The sequence below is a fragment of the Dichomitus squalens genome (assembly GCF_000275845.1).
Source record: "Dichomitus squalens LYAD-421 SS1 unplaced genomic scaffold DICSQscaffold_57, whole genome shotgun sequence".
NCBI lineage: Eukaryota > Fungi > Basidiomycota > Agaricomycetes > Polyporales > Polyporaceae > Dichomitus > Dichomitus squalens.
In genome coordinates, this window is record NW_006766939.1 from 88,288 (window position 1) to 102,372 (window position 14,085).

Genomic DNA, 14,085 nt, shown 5'->3' on the forward strand with positions numbered 1-14,085 from the left:
AGCCCGACGGCAAATATGGCGGGGCGTTCGGGGTGGAGGTCGCAAATGGCGCGGCGGGCAGGGAGATTGTGGCGATAGCGCCCGGGCGGCTTGCTTGGGGGTACGTTTTTCTCGTTCTCGCCTTCTTCCACCCTGCCATCTTCCGTACTTCCTGTGCTCGATGTCTTTTTGCTCGAACCACCTGTCAATCTCGGTCTTGCGGAGTCGGATGTCGAACTCAGCTCGGTGTCTGGACTTTTGTGTTTCAAGTCGAAGGTCGGTTGTTGATGTATTGGTTCTTGTACACAGGACAACACACGTTCCGTCTTCAGGTCCTCCTGGACGCGCGCACCCTCGAGATCCGCCGCGAATCTGGGATCCGAAGTCTCTGCAGGCCAGGGACGTCGACTTAGCCAGGCTACTCGTGACACGCCGCCACCGACGGGCAGCGTTCATGGGTAGCCGTACTCGCTACAGGTCCCCTGTTGTCTACGTACACTGCGCACCCTTTCCCCTACAAGCGAATTCGCATCTATGCTATCATTGCATGCAGATCAAATAATGTCCACGACGAGACAATCAGCTTTCTACCTTCCTTCGCTACGTCCAGGACAAGGTCGTGATGATCCACCCCGCATTCGCCGACATCAACCGTGGCTCCGGCGAGAGAAGGCGTCTCCCACCCCGTTCCCGTATCGCATTCAGGTCTGGGAGGCAGTACTTGCACATCGCGGAGGACATGTGGTTCCTGTGCGGTACAGGGGCGACCATGGGCGCAGCGTGCATCGTGGACACTGAGCGCCCCGTACTTCGTGTTGACCAAGAAGTTGGGTACTGGTTGATCACGAAGTATCTTCGTGGGTCAACACGAAGGCAATTCGTGGGTCAACACGAAGGCAATTCGTCTTGCAACGAATAAGCGCGTCGCCACAACTTCATTATTTGATTCGTGATCAGCACGAATTATCTGTTAACGATAACGAAGTCATGCCTGCGGGTAGCGGGAGTTCGTCCATTGCTCCTGTTCGTCCTGTATTGTTGCCAGATGTCAAACTACTGAGATATTACGTGGAACAAGATATATTTCACTGCAAGAAGGCGGCGCGGCAGCAATGCTAGCCATGCGCTGATACTACATCCCTACTAGCGACAGCCAATGACACTACCCGATGACCATACACAACCCCTGCTCCTCATCTCGAGAGCATTCCTGTAACTATCCGCCAGCTGCCCGTGCCCGTCTCAAAGTGGTACCGTTCCTGTGAGTAATGATGTGCAGTTGCATGTCGTGCCGAAGAGTTCATTTGAGTCGGGCGTGCCAGCCATGCCAGGGCAGGCGGGGCTGGGCTGAATGACAACGACAATGATGAGCGACAATTTGACGAATCGCAAGATAAGATATACATACTCTTGGAGAACTGGTTCCTGTGCCGCACCGACTTTGCCGGCTGTTGCGCGTGCCTTGGCATGGTCAGCAACACTTGCTGCGGTGGTCACTCAGACACCTACTTCGTAGTAGTCCTCCGAATCCCATTCTCCAGCCAACTACATCTCCCTATAGGACCCATGGCCGTGGCTGCAGCTTCCTTGCACAGAGAGGGTGATGAGGGCATGCCGAAAACCAAAACAGGAGTCCCTGGCGAGCGAGGGAGGGCTAGGTGCGGACAGCTGACTGAATTAGCTGTACGAAGGACAGAGGGAGAACGCACTAGATCGCATCGCTAATTTCTGACTAAGAGACCTAGAAAAAGTGACGTGTTAGTAGATGGGTAGCCTTGAGCAGCCGAGACCAAGACACTGCTAAAGCGGAGATGGACCCAAGACTGCAGACACAGAAGATTGCAGATATAGCAAACAAGCCTAGCCAGCACAGTATCAGCCCCAGTCATGGCAGAAACAGTCCAGATATTCAAGACAGGACACTCGACCGAGGATGGGAGCGACAACAACACAACGCGGCAGAGGAACGATGCGACGTGGAACACGATTGGCGTCGAGGTTAAGGGCAGGCAGGAAATGACTTCGCAAGTACTGTCAGTGCCGCTGGGAACTTCGTGGTACCCCGAAGATAATTCGTGTACACTACATACTGATCGCATCACGAATTTTGTCACGACGATAGAGTACTACGAAGTTGCCACGAAGATGGGAGGCAACTTCGGGGTCCCCTTACTTATCTTCGTGGTCAACACGAAGTACCGGGCGCATAGTGGGAGCGCACTCGGTGCCTTGGATGCCGTGAGGCGGATGCGCTCGCTCTTGGTTTCTCATTGTGCATTGCCATTGCACCATGTCGTGGGGGGCGGTTGCATGCTTTCCTGGTTGGGTGTCTGCGATGGGGTGCGATATAGGTCGTAACGATGGTCGAGACCCGTATCCCGTGTACTTTGGCAGAAAATGACCATGCACCGCAGCATTCACCGCCTGGTTTGTGCATGTTCCGCGCATTCAATGACAAACAGACTTGCCGCAGTTGCAATTTCGCGGTGTTGCTGTACCCAGAAGTGTCGAGGCGGTCCACAATGTACGCAATGATGTACAGCACGAGATTCCTAAGAGATGATTGCGGCGATGACGAGTACTTCTTGCTACTGACGCGGTGAAGTGCGGAGTCCATGCTTTGGATGCGAAGTCTTCTCTGTCAAACTCAGAAACTGCGCCCCATGGGCACAGCCTGATCAAAAGACGCTGTCTTACTCGTCCCTAGTCCCTCTAGAGCCTATCGTTCCACACCAGCGAAACTTGCTCTCAACGCACCCATGTTTCCAAACAACGACCTCCTGAACTCCTCGCATCCCTCGCCCTCGAATCCGCCCACCATGCAGTCCCTCGCGCTCCCAGTGGAGGTCATCGAGGGCATCATCGACCGCTGCTCTGATCACACGAAGATACTGCTTGCCTTCGCTCTCACCTGCCACGACCTCCATCCTCGTAGCATCCTCGTCCTATTCACGGACGTCCGCCCTCGCAGCAGGAAAAAGCTCTTTGATCTCTGTGACGTGCTCAAGGCGAAGCCCGAGCGTCAGCCTTTCGTGCGATCTCTGTCGATTTGGTGGAAGGATTTTGCTCCATACCCTCTGCTGTCTATTCTGCCTACTCTTCGTCATATAACGTTTATCTGGGGCGATATCAATCCAATACCATGCCACCCTTCCACTCTACTCTGCTGCAGGCTATCCGGGATCGGGATCGGGAGCCTGACTATCAAAGGGGTTTTATTCTCGACTTGCACCGCTTTCCTCCAGTTCCTTGCCTCATTCCCGAGCACCGAACACCTCACATGCGATTGGCTGCGCATAAGACAAAAAGGCGAAGCGAGCCCATTGGTGCAAAAGAGTCTGTCTCGCCAACTGCGTCTGAGAACGTTGGATGTGAGTGTTGTGATTGGTTGTCTCCGTGTTGTTTCTTGAGTGTGACTTCGACTCCTCTTCCAACAGATACTTCCCTACGTAGACGAGGAGTTCACGAAATCATTGCTCGGGATAGGTCCACCGGTGACTCCCGCTTCGCTTCCCACCCTCAACCGTCATCGTTCGTATTTCAATTCTTCTCACAATCCCTGCAATCTCATCGCACGCATTAGAAACATCGCCCACACTCCCTCAGTTATCAGACGGGACCTATGAGGTCTCGTTCACATTGCAGATAGATGCTTCGACGGACGAGATCAAACGCGCTGTGGAAATCTTGGCAGGTCCGGTAGCAATGAAGATCAGCACCGTCACTGTGTTCCTCCGGCATGATGACGTTAGCAAGCTATATCGCGAATGCCGTCGACCTGCAAACCTGGAGTTTTATGCAGCACTGGAGAAGATCCTCAGTAAATACCCCGCCCATCGTGTGGTACTCGCAGTAAATGGTGGCCTTTGCTTGAATATGCGGAAGACAATTTCTGGGATGGAGGAATTCAGAAGGTGCTTTCCCAGAGAAAGTGAGCACTGGTCGCTTGCAGAAGAGCCCAGATACTGTGAGCCTCATTCACCAACCATTGTGCTAAGCTAGAGGTTGACTTGCGTAGCTGGAAGACCCGGGCATGACTCGTGGGTCTCTGCACTTGTTGTCTCCCCAGACGGGCGATGGGTAGCGACGGCCTCCTATGATTCCACGATCATCCTGTGGGATGCCCGAGCTGCCTGCATCTCGCAAGAGTGGTTCGCACACGATGACAGGGTCAATAGTCTCGCGTTCTCACCAGACGGTCGATACCTCGCGTCCGCAGGTCACGATAAGGTGGTGATCTGGGACATCAGCGGTAGCTCACACCAAGTTGCCACCCTCGAAGGTCACACACGTACCGTTAAAGACTGCACTTGGTCAGGAAATGGTGCTTACATTGCATCCCGACAGTACGACGGCGATATACGACTCTGGGATGGACGAACATTCCAACCGCTACCCTTTCAAAGCCCCAGCAAGAAGACATGGATCAAGCCCCTGTTTTCACCTGGCAGCCGCTGGCTTCTCTTCCACGATTATGAGAGCTGTGGTGTTTGGGATATGGCGTCTGGCACATACCTTCCGCTCCCATTCGAGGGAAACTTCCAGGCTGAATATGCCTCAACAGCCGCATTCAGCCCAGAGAGCACCCACGTCGCTGTTGGATACGAGGGGTGGATCCGCGTTTGGGACATGGAGACAAGGCAGGAGCCTCTGCTCTGGAAGGCACACACAGATCAGATCCGAGATGCAACCTTTTCCCCAGACGGTCGACTGCTGCTCTCAGCCTCGTATGACCGTACAGTGAAGACCTGGGATGTACGCAGTGGTGCCCTGATCCACGTGCTTGGGGAACACAAGGGTGGGGTGCACAAGGCGGGCTTCTCCCCGTGCGGGAAGTATATCGCCTCTGCATCTTGGGATAGGACGGTGAGGGTATGGAGGACGAGAGATGGATGTTGCCTTGCGACGCTCTCCGACCACGGTGACTCAGTCTTGCACGTTACATATATTCCTGACGGGACAATGTTGTGGTCTGCAGGATGGCACGGGACTGTGTTGGGTCGCCGCGTACAGGACTTTATGCTGGACGAATCCAAGTTTTGAATAGAATTGTGCAGTGAATTATCTACCCCCGTCCCCCGCGCATCCCATACGTCTGCATCACAATGTACTACGTATATATGCTTACCGGTCTCGATCTTGCCTCAGATATTCCATGTAGCTTCATTTACGATCCGTACAACTGTCGTTCCCGTAGATTTTTGCCCTACGTCTTGTACCTGCTTCATCACACACAAACCCCTTCTGATGATGCAGCGATGGATTGCACAAGCTTGATCCGTGTCCATCTCGAAAGTCAAATCATGCGCCATGATATGTTTACGGACATATATGGTGGAAAGCCTATCTACTCCTACAGTCCTTCAGAATCGCGTGGGAAAAATGCTTGCAACTAACATTGAGATATCATGAACGATCCTCGTCGTTTCGCTCTCCCGTCCCGAGGCGGAGGAATATACGACAATGGCAATCCCGCGTCGACGGCCTGACGTGCCTACGCGAATGCCGTCAGTGGTCGTACAGCGCCCACAATGTCTGACCTTTCCTCGATTAATGCGACGCGAAGCGGTCTATCCCGAAGACGTGCTCCCTCCGACCAGACTGCAAGCTGCGACGCCACACAAACAGCGTCCAGCAGCTGACAGGGCCCACAGTCCAGATCTCGCTCTCTTTCATCGCCCTCACTGACAGGGACCTACAGGTTTTCCGCTCTTTGCGGCCGGTGTTGGCCCGAAGGGTCTGCGATGTCCGCGCAATGCTATCGAGCAATTCAGCCGAAAAAATCATGTGAAGACCACTCACTGGCATCTTGCTTGAGGCGGCGCGCGTTGTGCCGCCGAGGCACATGCGTTGCAACGGGTGCGGAGAGAATCGTCAAAAGGGATGTCAGATAATCCGCAAAGACTGCAGCAAAAGGGGGGAACTCGACTGTGTCGGATGCTGCTGACTTGCATGCATTCAGGAAGTATGATGGTCGTGGACGTAAAACGAGTACCTACACTGGCAGAACACATTGACCACGTCTTCCTAGAATAAGGCACCCGTCATTCGCGATCATCAGACCTGTGACTCAAGCACTGCGGCGTCCGCAGGGCACGCAATGACGAACTCACCTGTGAGAGCAGTGAGAAGCAAGTGCCAGAAAAGGCAACCGGCGTGGTAGGACCCAGAATATGAGTACTCCCCTTGGTTGTCACCGACCATGCAGTATACGCTTTCTTAGATACAACCTGGACAGCCGCGTGTCTACTTCGGGGTCGCGACTGAAGGAGACAGTTGAGCTCGCCTAGAAAGAGTGATGAGAGCGGGCATGTGCGACCGGAGATAGCCTGATGAAAGGTGCGTTAGGCGACACGCCCACTGTTACGCAGGACTCATAGCTGTGGAGTGAGAGGACGGTCGGAGCGCAGTGGATCATGACAAGCAACGGCGAAGGCAAAAGCTCCGGAGCGTTCGGCCCGGGACGTGGCCCGCTTTTAAGCACCTGACAGGGACTCGCAGTCTGTGCTCGCCTGCTTTAGCTTGGACATCGCCTCACACCTACCATCTGCTTTCTTGCCCGAACCGGATACGAGAACCGTCGTCAGAGGTCATGTTTGGAGCAGGTGGAAGGTGAGGCTCGTGCATTTAGCCAATACTATGCGTCGTACTGACACGTGCGATGTGCTTGTAGATCTCGTCGACTCTTGCTTTCATGTGTTGGCATTGTGTGTAAGGATCCTGAACATCGCTTTGAGTCACGCTCGTGGTACGGAATCCGATGGCCCTGGTAGCTAGGAGGAGGTTTTGCGTCATTTACCCTCTCCGGAGCTGTGGCCTGGACGGGATGCGATCGACCAACTGCACCTTTGGCTTGCGAAGACGTACCTTTCTCACCTGCACCTTCTCCTTCTTATATCCTTGGAACGGCACAGACTACTCCTGAGTCGCAGCCAACAGTCCACGCCATATTGTCTCCAACCATCAACCTTCTACCGCGGCCAGCACCCTCGAATGCTGTGACGGGTGCTCCCCTGACCATCCTCGACACACCTACCTGGTACCGTATACAGCAAAGATTGAAACTGCCTATGTCATCCACGCCCTTGTCGGTCATCGTGTCTTCAGCTTCTGGTCCGCACGTGGCGCTTGACTGGCCAACTTCCCTTCGCTCGATGAACCCTGCTATTGCAAAATCAGAGGATCGTCCCAGCACCAAAACCGGCCTTGAATCTTACAGCATATATGGCGGGGGCGTTCGGGCAGGCGAACGCGAATGGTGTGGCGCCCGGGGAGATCACGGCGATAGCGCACGAGCCGCTTGGTTGGAAGAGGCGTAACAGGTACGTCCTCGTTCTCGCCTTCTTCCACCCTACTATCTTCCTATCCTGCCCATATTTCCCCTGCTGGACGTCTTCTTCTCGAAACACCCATTGATCTCGTTTTTGCGGAGTCAGACGTCGAATTCAGCTTAGTGTCTGGAGTCCAGCGTTCTGAGTCGGTGATTGGAAGCTGATGTATTGTTACTTGTACATAGGACAACAGACCTACCGTCTCCAGGTTCTCCCGGACGCGCGCACTCTCTCGATCCGCTGCGAAGGTGAAACCAAAGTCTCTGCAGGCGAAGGGACGTCGACTTCGTCAGGCTACCCACGATACACCGCTGCCTACGAGCGGCACTCATGGGTGATGCCAGATGGTGCTCGCTACATACCCCCCCTGTCATCTACGTACACCGCGCACTCTTCACCCGAGCTGATTCACATCCACGCTATCCTGACATACAGATCGGACACGGTCCACGACGAGACAATTAGTTCTCCGACGACTAGCCCGCCATCAACCGTGGCTCCGGCGAGAGAAGGCGTCTCCCACCCCAATTGGCCATCGAACTCCTTTGCGGCTCTCCGGCGGCCGAGAAGATGTCCAGCCAAACGCCTGCTGCTCACCTCGTGCAGTCCGTAGCGGATACACACTCGATATCTTGGTGAGTCAGGCGTGCGGGGATATCGCGTACCTCATGTTCACAACCGGATGAAGCTACGGATTCACTCCTGGCCTATACCTCCCTTGGCGCTCCACCCGCTCCCCGTCTCCCGCTGCCCCATCCACCCGTAAGCGCGATCCGCGCTCCCAACGTCCGGCACGCCTTGCCCGTTTTCACCACCGCCGCTTCCGAACCTCACCCGGTTTACGTTTACGCAGCCCACCACCTGCCCCCAAGCTTCCCCCCGCGGCCGCGTCCTATGCCCTACCGACGATCACCGCCCTTCCCCAGCGTGTGCCCGCTGCGGAGGCCGGACGCAGACGTCGGGCACACGCTGCGCTCGGCTGTCAGGCGTTGGGAGAGCTTGCATGAAAGGGGCTGCATGCTCCAGAGCGAGATACTGACAGCGGTGGTGGAGGGAGAGGTCCCGATTTGGGTACAGCAGATTCAAGAGCGAGCGATATGAAGCGAGTCGACGTTGCAGTGCGGGACGACGGGCGTCGGGGGGAGACGACTGCTCCCAGGCGCTAACAAGCGGGCCGCGTCCCGGACTAAACCCCTCCCTCTGCTCTTTGCCTTGGACATCTCTGTGCTCTACCACTACCCCGGACGTTTCATCGCCGGTATTTGTCGTGATGCACTGTTCTTGGACAGACCTCTCATTCTACAACCATGAATGCTGCGCGCGATCGTAGCTTGTCGCCTAATGCACCCTTGCACGAGTCTTTCTCTGCACATGCCCGCTCTCGTCACTCTTCCTGGGCGAGCTCAACCGTCTTCTTCAGTCGCGAACTCGACATTGACACGCATCTGCTTAGGTGGGGTCTCGTACAGCGTATAGCAGATGCTCGGGGAAGTTAAGGTGAGTCATATTCCAGGTCCAACCGCGCCGGTGTCTGAAGGATTCATCTTTCCTGGCACTTGCTTCTCAATGTTCTCACCGGTGAGTTCGTCGTCGCATTCCCTGTGGACGCCGCAGTGCTCGAGTCACAGGTCTGATGACGGCGAATGACTGATACCTTATACTAGGGTAACGTTTCTGCGAATATAGGTACTCGTTCTGTGTTTACCACCATCCTTCCTGAATGCATCTGTCACATACCTTCCGACGATTTTCCCCACATCCGCTGCAACGCATGTGCCTTGGCTGCACAACACGCGCGGCCTCAAGCAAGAGGACAGCGAGTGGTCTTGTTCACAGAATATCCGGCCGAGTTTTTCGATAGCGTCGCGCGCGTGTCGCAGATCGGTGCAGAGGTCCTGTAAATCGCCGTTAGGGAGCGCGACAAACGGGAGCGAGATCTGGACTGTGGGCCCTGTCCACTGCTGGAAGCCGTTGGTGTGGCGTCGCAGCTTGCAGTCTGGTCGGAGGGGGCACGTTTTCGGGATAGACCGCTTCGCGTCGCATTAATCGAGGAAGCGGAAGACATTGTGGGCGCTGTACGACCACTGATGGCATTCGCGTAGGCACGCTACGCCGTCAACGGTGGATTGCCGTTGTCGTAGATCCCTCGGCCTCGGGACTGGAGAAGGAAACGATGACATTCGTTCATGATGTCTCATTGCTAGTTGCAGGCTTTGCTATCTCACACGATTTCGAAGGACTGTCGGATCGTATAAGCTCTCCACCCGGTATGTTCGTAAAGATTTCTGGCGCATGAATTGACTTCTCAGATCGACATGGAGCAAGCTTGTGCAATCCATCGCTGCATCATCAGAAAGGATTTGTGTGTGATGAAGCAGATACAAGACGTAGGGCAAAAATCTACGGGAACGACAGTTGTACGGATCGTAAACGAAGCTACATGGAATATTTGATGCGAGATCGAAACCGGTGAACATGTATATATAGTACATCACGATGCAGACATATCGGATGCACGGGGATGGGTGTATTCGATTCGCTGTACAACTCTACTCAAAATTCGGATTCGCCCGGCATGCAATCCTGAACACGGCGACCCAAAACAGTCCCGTTCCGTGCTGCAGACCACAGCATTGTCCCGTCGGGAGTATATGTAACGTGCAAGACTGAGTCACCGTGGTCGGAGAGCGTCGCAAGGCAACATCCATCGCTTGTCCTCCACACCCTCACCGTCCCGTCATACGATGCAGAGGCGATATACTTCCCGCACGGGGAGAAGCGCGCCTTGGGCACCCAATTCTCGTGTCCCTCAAGCACGTGGATCAGGGCACCAGTGCGTGCATCCCACGTCTTCGCTGTCTTGTCGTTCGAGGCTGAGAGCAGCAGCCGACCATCCGGGGAAAAGGCCACATCGGTGACGCCACCTGTGTCATCCTTGCAGAGCAGAGGCTCCTGCCTTGTCCCTATGTCCCAAACGCGGATCCTCCCATTACGGTATCCAACGGCGACGTGGGTGCTCTCTGGGCTGAATGCGGCTGTTGAGGCATATTCAGCCTGGAAGTTTCCCTCGAATGGGAGCGGAAGGTATGTGCCAGACACCATATCCCAAACGCCACAGCTCTCATAATCGTGGAAGAGAAGCCAGTGGCTGTCAGGTGAAAACAGGGGCTCCATGATTGCTTGCTTGCTGGGGCATTGAAAGCGTAGCGGTTGGAATGTGCGTCCATCCCAGAGCCGCACGTCGTACTCGTACTACGTCGTGGGATGCAATGTAAGCACCGTCTCCCGACCAGCCGATGACGGAAGTTTGACCTTCGAGGGTGGCAACTTGGTGTGAGCTACCGCTGATGTCCCAGATTGCCACCTTCTCGCCACCTGCGGACGCGAGGTATCGACCGTCTGGTGAGAACGCGAGACTATTGACCCTGTCATCGTGGGCGAACCACTCTTGCGAGATGCAGGAAGCTCGGGCATCCCACAGGATGATCGTTGTAACGGATCGTTCATTATCTTATCTTATCTACGTAGTTAATCTACATCTTGTATCTACATCTGGATCGTCATGGTGATCGGCGCTGATCCATCTGGATCCGCGCGACGTGGCGAAGGCTTCTGAGCCTTTCACCACGTCCACCATAGTATACGCCCTCTCAATCTAGAGATTGGTTCAGTGTACTTCGGACTTGTGTGAATCAGGCGACACCCGTAAACATTACACTTTTTTACACTTCATACCACGAATACGTGGGTTTCTAGATTGTGTTGTGCGTTAGGCACCTACCATGACGGAACCCTCGACATCACACGCGACACACCGTGAGACCGCGAGCTCGACTCGAGCTTCGCCTCTGAGGTGGTCTCCCCGAGACCCGGACACTTCGTCAGGAAGCTCTATCCCCGGAGGTCCTAGCTCGTCTGGCAGACGTGCGGACTCACCCCGAAACGGCGCTCCCTTAAGGTCCACAGGGACCCGCCGGTTCTCTGAGGACATAGCAAGTAGTTCGACGCCTACTGCTAGTCGCTGACAGGAAGTTGCTCCCGAGAATAGCTCGGTTCGAGCAAGCCCGGCGATATCGCAGGGTGGGGTAAACCCGATGTCAGTAGTGTCGAACCCCTTAAGGAACGTGACCATTAGGTCCAACCGAGATAGGAACTCTGCTGGTAACGCAGGAGCGTTAGCAGTACGAGACTCCGCGGGGGATGGGGACAACGAGCCCTCCAATGCACTACCAGTGCCGAGGTCTCCGGTCGTGCAATTGAGGATGCAAGAGTTCCTCAATATTTTAGGGCGCACCGCCCAGCTTGGGGCGTATATAGCTGAGGCCCCCGACCAGGAATGGTCTCCGCGTAGGGCGTTGTCTTACGTGGCGGAGAACCTCGAGATGGAGGGCGTACACACCCTGGCGACGTGGCTTCATAACCACGCGCTGGATCCAGAGGCAAGTACGCCCGAATGGGCGTCACGGATGCTAGAGTCGTATCCGACTCGCCGCGCCAGGATAGTGGAGGAGAGCACTACTGAATAGCAGTCGGGGCAACAATTGCAACCACCACCACCTGAACCCACGAACCAACAATATGCGCAACCGTCGGTTGCAGAGGTCGCGGACGAGTCACCGTCCCGACTAAATACAGCCTACGAAACGGCGACCGAGCAACTGCAGGAGTTGCCGGACATGGGCCTCGGATTGATACAGGATGGGGAAACTGTTCAACCGAACAGTAACCCTGCCCCTGAATTTCATCAACGGTTAGAGGCCGCACTGGCTCGTACTCGAGACCAGCGCGAGCAGAACGCGGGCATCGCGGGTCAATCGAACCGCGTTGCGTCTCGTCCCGGAAGTTGGGAGTCGCCTATGACCCTCGCCTCGAGGACACCACCGTCGTATCCCCCAGGATACGGACCTCGAACCACCCGATCGCCCGCGCCGAATCCGCCGAACCAACAGTCGGCCGCGACGATTAGGGTCACCAACGTGGCGGTCCAGCCAGAACGTCGCCGGAGCGTCCACTTTGGACAGGATAACGCCCACCGCGCGCCGACGAGATCATCGCCGTTAGCGGCCTACCCTCCCTACGTCGCACTCAGCGTGTTGGCACCGCCCACTCACGTTCATTCGAATATGGGCTCGATAAGTGGGCATCGCAACTGGCCTAGTGCACCACAGGTGCATCCAGCCGCTTCGGCCGCCCCGTACGTAGGAGCGACGTCCACCATTGGTGGGTATCAGCTGCCTCTACTGGGTGCGCCGAGCCAGGTAGCGGCGAGCCCTGACCACACCAATCTCCGAGACAGTCTCGGGATCAGCATGATCCTGAGCATATTCGACAAGTGTCTGGGTGAAGACCCCGACGAACCACTACCGCCGTACCTCAAGCAGATCAAACTGAAGGCACCCGACCCTTTCGATGGAAAGGACGACAACGATGCCTTCAACGTCTGGCTGGAGAATCTCTTGTCCTATCTGGACACCCTCAGACTGAGGGGACAGGACTTGGATATTCAGAGAATATCCTTCACCCGTCAGTGCTTGACGGGTGAAGCGGCAGTCTGGTATCAGCAGACGGTTACGTCGCCGATACGGCCAGTAGATAGGCCCATGTCACACCTCGAGTCCATCATAGGACTATACCGCCGTTTCATCCTAACGGATCAGTTCGCTGTAGCAGCGCGCGAGTTTGCGAGCGTTCAATTCGAACCTCACAAGGGCGGGGTATCGAGGCTGTATGACCGACTGGTCTATTACGCGGAACAAATGTTCCAGCCGCTGACTCAACAGGACATCAAGGAGCGGTTTGTAGCAGCGCTACCCGCTTCCATTGAGCACGAGCTGACTATCAGCTGAGGCCTGCACATTCGCCGCGACAACTTTGCGACATTCGTGTCTGCCGCGCGCGAGATAGAGGAAGCAATGGCTTCCTTTAGGTCGCGTCGAGGGCATGATGGGTCACAACAGCGGACGTCGACGTCGACGCCGCCGCGCCATAGCTCGACTTCCAAAGGGAAGTACCGAGCGGATCGACCCCCTTCTCAACAGGCCCCACAACCTCGACCAGGCGGTTCGGGTCAGAGACCGGAACGGAAAGGGCAACCTTTCCGTAAGGACGGTCGACCACACCGTCAAGAGGTACCGCGACAGGGACAGTCGAAATCAACGCCTCCCAACGTCGGATCATCGGGGGGTGACAACCCCAATGTCAAATGCTTCAAGTGCGGTGGACAGGGTCATATTTCGACTGACCCAAAGTGTCCACAATATGGCAAGTCCGGCCGTATGTACGCCCAGCGGATCGTCGACGCCGACGACTTGGACGGTGAGGCCGACGGCCTCTCTCAGCAGATCCTACAGCAACAGAGCGGTCCAGAGGACATGCCTGGAGAGGTCCAGGGCGACGTCGATGACAACGTGGATCTACCGGAGTCGGATTACGATGCCTACCACTTGGACTACGATTCTCCAGAGGATGAGCCTGACTGGGATGACGACGAAGGCCACCGTGACGAGTTCTACGTCATGCGCGCTGAACCCGTCTTCACGACCCGGACGAGGAGAAGGAGGCGGTTCCGTCTTCCATCGAATACGATGCGAAGCGTATCCTGCAGTCCTTCCAATTGGAAGCCACGACCGCACCTACCAAATCCCTCACAAACGCGTGGCTGTACGATTCCCGTATACGCCGGTTGAAGGATCCAAAGGATCAACCAGTGCGCGACCCAGAAGCCCAGCAGCCGATATGCATCGAGACAATGATTAACGGCGTGCCTGCGTACACT

At 55.7% G+C, this 14,085-nt stretch overlaps 7 protein-coding genes across 7 annotated transcripts; 6 read left to right on the forward strand and 1 right to left on the reverse strand.

Moving 5' to 3' along the window:
- Positions 1-284: 284 nt before the first annotated feature.
- On the forward strand, positions 285-2,379 carry DICSQDRAFT_140462 (uncharacterized protein; the record flags this gene model as incomplete). The annotated part of the gene is made up of 2 exons (XM_007369873.1): positions 285-773; positions 2,193-2,379. A coding segment is annotated over exon 1 (165 nt), but the record flags the coding sequence as incomplete, so codon positions are not given.
- A 359-nt stretch (positions 2,380-2,738) lies between these two features.
- DICSQDRAFT_174070 (uncharacterized protein) lies at positions 2,739-3,835 on the forward strand (the record flags this gene model as incomplete). Its single annotated transcript, XM_007369874.1, has 4 exons — positions 2,739-3,011; positions 3,417-3,510; positions 3,563-3,726; positions 3,782-3,835. The coding sequence occupies 4 exons, from the start codon at positions 2,739-2,741 to the stop codon at positions 3,833-3,835; spliced, it is 585 nt and encodes a 194-aa protein (XP_007369936.1).
- A 173-nt stretch (positions 3,836-4,008) lies between these two features.
- Positions 4,009-5,022, forward strand: DICSQDRAFT_69671 (WD40 repeat-like protein; the record flags this gene model as incomplete). The annotated part of the gene is made up of 2 exons (XM_007369875.1): positions 4,009-4,415; positions 4,554-5,022. Coding segments are annotated over 2 exons (876 nt in total), but the record flags the coding sequence as incomplete, so codon positions are not given.
- A 1,946-nt stretch (positions 5,023-6,968) lies between these two features.
- DICSQDRAFT_183273 (uncharacterized protein) lies at positions 6,969-8,317 on the forward strand (the record flags this gene model as incomplete). Its single annotated transcript, XM_007369876.1, has 3 exons — positions 6,969-7,301; positions 7,496-7,945; positions 7,999-8,317. Exons 2-3 carry the CDS (start codon positions 7,881-7,883, stop codon positions 8,315-8,317), a joined length of 384 nt encoding a protein of 127 aa, XP_007369938.1. The 5' UTR covers positions 6,969-7,301; positions 7,496-7,880.
- A 1,546-nt stretch (positions 8,318-9,863) lies between these two features.
- DICSQDRAFT_69687 (WD40 repeat-like protein) lies at positions 9,864-10,800 on the reverse strand (the record flags this gene model as incomplete). Its single annotated transcript, XM_007369877.1, has 2 exons — positions 9,864-10,364; positions 10,612-10,800. Coding segments are annotated over 2 exons (690 nt in total), but the record flags the coding sequence as incomplete, so codon positions are not given.
- A 772-nt stretch (positions 10,801-11,572) lies between these two features.
- DICSQDRAFT_174072 (uncharacterized protein) lies at positions 11,573-13,156 on the forward strand (the record flags this gene model as incomplete). The annotated part of the gene is made up of 2 exons (XM_007369878.1): positions 11,573-11,753; positions 11,910-13,156. 2 exons carry the CDS (start codon positions 11,573-11,575, stop codon positions 13,154-13,156), a joined length of 1,428 nt encoding a protein of 475 aa, XP_007369940.1.
- A 429-nt stretch (positions 13,157-13,585) lies between these two features.
- DICSQDRAFT_174073 (uncharacterized protein) lies at positions 13,586-13,996 on the forward strand (the record flags this gene model as incomplete). The annotated part of the gene is made up of 1 exon (XM_007369879.1): positions 13,586-13,996. One exon carries the CDS (start codon positions 13,586-13,588, stop codon positions 13,994-13,996), a length of 411 nt encoding a protein of 136 aa, XP_007369941.1.
- Between the last annotated feature and the right edge of the window lie 89 nt (positions 13,997-14,085).